Source organism: Echinops telfairi, unplaced genomic scaffold (assembly GCF_000313985.2).
Source record: "Echinops telfairi isolate 266 unplaced genomic scaffold, ASM31398v2 ScPeMD7_443;HRSCAF=831, whole genome shotgun sequence".
In the NCBI taxonomy this organism is placed as follows: domain Eukaryota; kingdom Metazoa; phylum Chordata; class Mammalia; order Afrosoricida; family Tenrecidae; genus Echinops; species Echinops telfairi.
In genome coordinates this window covers 45095659-45100685 of record NW_022104341.1, presented here as the reverse complement: position 1 = coordinate 45100685, position 5027 = coordinate 45095659, and the positions used below count along the sequence as shown (strand labels likewise).

Here is a 5027-nt window from a genome sequence, read left to right as displayed (position 1 = left end):
ATTTTGTAGATTTAATTAGTCTCCATTTCAAAATCATGTTCAGTAAATAGAGTAGCATTTTTCTCTATGCTTAAAATAATAAAATTATACTGAAAGTAATTTGAAGGAAACTAAGATGATTATTATTGATTATTTGAATCTTGCTTTATGGAAACAACTATGGTAATATGTATCAATTCTTGGTATCCTGGAACCTAGTTTAAAATTACCTTAAAGCCAGTGGTGAGAGTGGCAATACCGGGAGGGTGGAGGGAAGGTGGGGTTGGGAGGGAAACCAATTATAAGGATTGACATATAACCTCCTCCCTGGGGGATGGACAATGGAGGAGTGGGTTAGGGGAGACGTCGGACAGTGTAAGATACGACAAAATAATAATTTATAAATCATCAAGGGTTTGTGAGGGAGGGGGGATCAGGGAGGGAGGGGGAAAAATGAGGAGCTGATGCCAGGGGGTACGTGGAGAGCAAATGTTTTGAGAATGATGATGGTTACGTGTGTACAAATGTGCTTTATACAATTGATGTATGTATGGATTGTGATAAGAGTTCTATAAGCACCCAATAAAATGATTAAACAATTAAAAAATAAAATTACCTTAAAATGTATTCTTTTGAGTAATTTGCCCATTCTGCCTGGTTTTCGCTTTAGCATCAGATATTATTAGTGGTGTACAAAGAACACAGATAGTAATGGGATTATTAAGAACTAATAATAACATCTGGCTAATCCAACTCAGCATGAATTAGTTGGGTGTGAATTAATGAAACATATCAAATAAATTATGGGAAATCATAATGTTGTTGGGTCCATCAAATTTATTCTGATTCATAATGATCCCATCTCACTGGGTAACTCTGCCACATGGGATTATTCGTTATAATCTTTATAGAAGCTAGTTGTTAAGCTTTCTTTCTTAGACCCACTGGTGGGTTTGAACCATCAACCTTTAAGTTGCATCCAAGCATTTATCCTATGTACCACCAGGGGTCCTTCATCAGAAAATAGGAAGGGAACTCTTATTACAGGAAGGGAGGGCTTCTTTTTATCTTCGGATGTTTGAGGGGTCTCCAGGGCTAGCGTCCCTACTTTCTGCTGGACTGCTGAACAGAGAATAAACATCTTCGTGCTCACCTGGGGAGAAATGAGTGAGGGCAAAGAAGCAGTAGCACATCTAGTCTGATCATAGGAAGTTTGGCTCACAGTGATTTAATGCTCTTTGGCTTGTGTACATCATTTCTTTTGATTCCAAAAAAGTCAATCTGTATGCAAGGCAAATTTCTCATTTTACTCCATTAAAGCATTCTTTTTTTTCTTTCAGTCCATAAGCAGGTTTATTCTGAGGAGTGGTTCTCCACTTCTGGCTGTGCTGACAACAGGGGGGTGGGGGCGTACCACTTCTGGAATGCGTGACAGTAGAAAACTCAGTCCTGGGGGGTGAGGAAGACTCATTCCTCTTCATCCTCCTCAGCCATGCTCAGGGCTGGGGCCCCGGGGGACCGAGCTGGCGCTGCCCGCTGAATGGAGACAATGCCGCTGAGCAGGGCATAGCCCACCATGGCTGCCAGGCCTGCGAGCACGGACAGGACCTGGCTCCGGCGCCGGTGTCTGGGCCCGTGGGTGTTGGACGTGGGGTGGCGCCTCAGCTCCTCCCCAGGGGAAGTAGAGGCTGAGGGTGTGGCTGCAGTAAGCACCGAGGTTGTGCAGCCCCCGGAGGTGGGCCTGCAGCTTCCCGCTGGGCGGCTTGGTCTGTAGCAGCAGAGCCAAGCCGCTAAAGACAAAGGCGTCCAGGGAGGCGGGGGCATCTCCGAGGAAGAATTTCTGAGATGCCAGGCGCTGCGAGAGAAGGGCCAGGCACTCCCGAGCTTCTTGGTACAGCTCCTTCTCCAGCTCTTCCTCGTTCTCTGGCCGGGGTTCCCCACACTGTAGCTGCAGATGTTCCATGCGCTGCCGTTGCATGCGGCCAGGCAGGAAGAAGTTGCATGCCGTTGCATGCGGCCAGGCAGGAAGAAGTACGCATAGCCTCTGCGTACCACTTCCGGGTCACTTCCACATAGTTCTTGGCGTCTACCCAAAACGTATGTATCAGCACCGGAAACAGCTTCTCTTCCACGAGGGACATGAAGGCCAGGGTGTCTGCCCTCTGCCGGGCTGACAGGTCGTATTCGGCATTGTACTTCGCTTCCTGAAGGTGGGTGATGATTTTGTGTGGTGTTGTGATGATCTCTCTGTGACTGGTGCGAAGGGCGGGCAGGGTGCCTGAAGGGCTCCGCCTGGGGTTGGTAATCTTGTGCAACTTGAGTGGAGCGCCAGTGAATCTGGCATAGGTCAGCACGGTCAGGCTGTCCAGGTCCACGGACGGCAGCCCCCAGGCCCCAGCCCTGCAGAAGAGGCAAAGCATTCTTTTTTTAACAGCCATGTATTGCATATCTACTAAGTTCCAGGTATTATGCCAGACTCTGGGGTTATAAAATGTAATTAGATTCACTTAGTCTTTGTTTTCAAAGATCTCAGTCTCTTGGGAGAAGGATTATATGTATATATATATATATATATACACACACACACAATCCTTCTCTCTGTGAATGTCTCAGTTAAGATGGTCTTTGTTGCAAGGCACAAAACCCTGTTTCAAGCTACTTTCCCCAAGAAGGGACTTTATTATAAAGCTTTGAGGAGCCCTCACAAATTCAAGGAAGATCACACCTGAGCCTTGGGAACAATGTGGAAGTTGGTGCTGAAATGCCATCGTGAATCTCTCTGTGAGTGTCTACTCCCTCTGTGCATGTGTTCGCCTACTGCTCGTATTCACGTCGCATCGAAGGGCCTACTAACTGATCCAGCAGCAGCGAAGTCAATCTCTCTCCATCTAATTCTAAATCCCTGGAGAAGGGTGATAATTATGCAAGCTTGATTCAAGTGTACACCCTTCATCCCTTCACCTGTGGGAAGGGTCGGGTTGTAGATATAGGATGGCTTCTAGACAGATATGGCCAGATTGTTTAATAGGTTCCCACTATGTTTAGAAATTATGGAAATGCTACGAGAAAACGAGGGAGCCCGTGACTTTCTCTTCTGTGTATAAGGAACCATGGACGATGAAAAGGTAAATATGATGCACAACGAATTCTAGTATAGGACAGAGTACGGTGTGCTTCACCATCATAGAGATGCTGTACAGTGCACAATAAGGTATATAAGCACATTACAGAAGGAGATTAAATGGGAAGAAAGAAAAAGAGAGCCCTCTTTTAATCAGAGGACTAGAGTAGCTAGGTAAGTCACTCCAGACAAAGGGTGGTGGTGGTGGTGGTGGTAGTGGTAGGTGCTATCCAATCTGTTCCAAATCAGAGCAACCCTGTGTACAACAAAATGAAACCCTGCCCAGTCCTGCACTACCCACAAAATTGTTCTTATGTTTGAGCCCATTGTTGCAGCCACTGTGTCCATCCATCTAGGTGAGGGCCTTCCTCTTCACTGGCTCTCTACTTTACCCAGCATGATGTCCTTCCCCAGGGACTGGTCTCTCCTGATAGCGTGTCTAAAGTATGTGAGATGAAGTCTTGCCGTCCTTGTCTTTTAAAGGAGCATTTTGGCTGTATTTATTTCAAAGACGGATTAGTTTGTTCTTTTGGCAGCCCGTGGTATTGTAATATTCTTTGCCAACACCATAATTCAAGTGCATCTGTTCTTCTTCAATCTTCCTTATTCATTGTCGAACTTTCACATACATATGAGGCAATTGAAAATGACATGCTTCGGTCAGGCGCACCTTAGTCCTCAAAGTAACATCCTTGCTTTTCTACACTTAAAAAAGGTCTTGTGCAGCAGATCTACCAAATCAAATGCATCATTTAATTACTTAACTTCTGCTTCCATGAGTATTGATTGTGGATCCAAGCAAGGCAAACTCCTCGACAAATTCAAGCTTTTATCCATTTATCATGATGTTACCTGTAAGTCCACTTGTAAGAATTTAGATTTTCTCTACCTTGAGTTGTAACCCATACTGAAGGCTGCAGTACTTGATCTTCATCAACAAGTGCTTCAAGTCCTCCTTACTTTCAGCAGACAAGGTTGTGTTTCTGCATATTGCCTGTTGTTAATGAGCCCTCCTCCAATCCTGATGTTGTACTTTTCTTCCTGTAATCCAGCTTCTCTAATTATTTTCTTAGCATACACCTTGAATAAGCATGGTAAGAAGATAGAACCCTGGCCCACACCTTTCCTGATTTTAAACCATGCAGTATTCTCTTGTTCTGTTCTCACAAGTGCCTTTTGATCCGTGTACGAGTTCCACAGGGCACAATGAAGAGCCCTGAAACTCCCATTCTTCTCAAGACTCTCCGTATTTGTTATGATCACACAGCCCAATGCTTCTGCATCAAAGGAAACAGGCTGAATATAGAGTTGGAACTGACAACACCCAGTCAGAAGAGAATGTGGAGCAAGAGGTCGCGTGAGTGGGTCTGGAGACTGGATGGACGGAGGTGGACTTGCTGCAGTGGGAGCAAGTCTCTGGCAGTCTTTGGACAGGGCAACTCAATCTCATCTGCATGTTGGAAATATAGTGTGGAGAATGGATTGGTTTCAGGCAGGCTACTTCGTAGTGTATTTCAATAATTCCGCCATGAGAGATGATGAGGGCTTGTATCAGGACAGAAGCAGAGGAGATAAGGAAAAGAGAGAATTTAGGAGAACGAGTGAGAGTAGCTTTGCAGTTAGTCCTCATCTCTCCCATTCTAGGGGGAAATTCTGAGTACTGACTGGGAGAGCTCTTTACCAGGAAGGGGCTGCTCATTTGCGCTCCTGCAAGGAGGGAGTGCTCTGTCTCTTGGTTTGCTTGCTCCTCGCTGTCTGCTCTGCAGCTGTGTTATGTGAGTGTTGTTGACTCCTTAGCAGGTCTGAATCCTGACAGAAGTTGTAAGCCTTCTCTTCGCAGGATATATTTTTCTCATTAATGAAAGTAAAGTGCTGCCACTTTATAGCCCTGTGAAGAGAGAATGCTGATATTAAGCCAGAAAAAAAA

General features: G+C 45.4%; 2 protein-coding genes across 3 annotated transcripts in view; one reads left to right on the top strand and one right to left on the bottom strand.

Annotated features, from left to right (window-relative positions):
- AK5 (adenylate kinase 5) overlaps nt 1-5027 on the top strand; it is a 331424-nt gene that overhangs the window by 232342 nt on the left and 94055 nt on the right. The window lies entirely within an intron of this gene.
- On the bottom strand, nt 1359-2417 carry LOC115870142 (metaxin-1-like). The gene is given in 4 exon segments (XM_030886120.2): nt 1359-1615; nt 1617-1983; nt 2015-2102; nt 2181-2417. Coding segments are annotated over 4 exon segments (861 nt in total). The 3' UTR covers nt 1359-1446.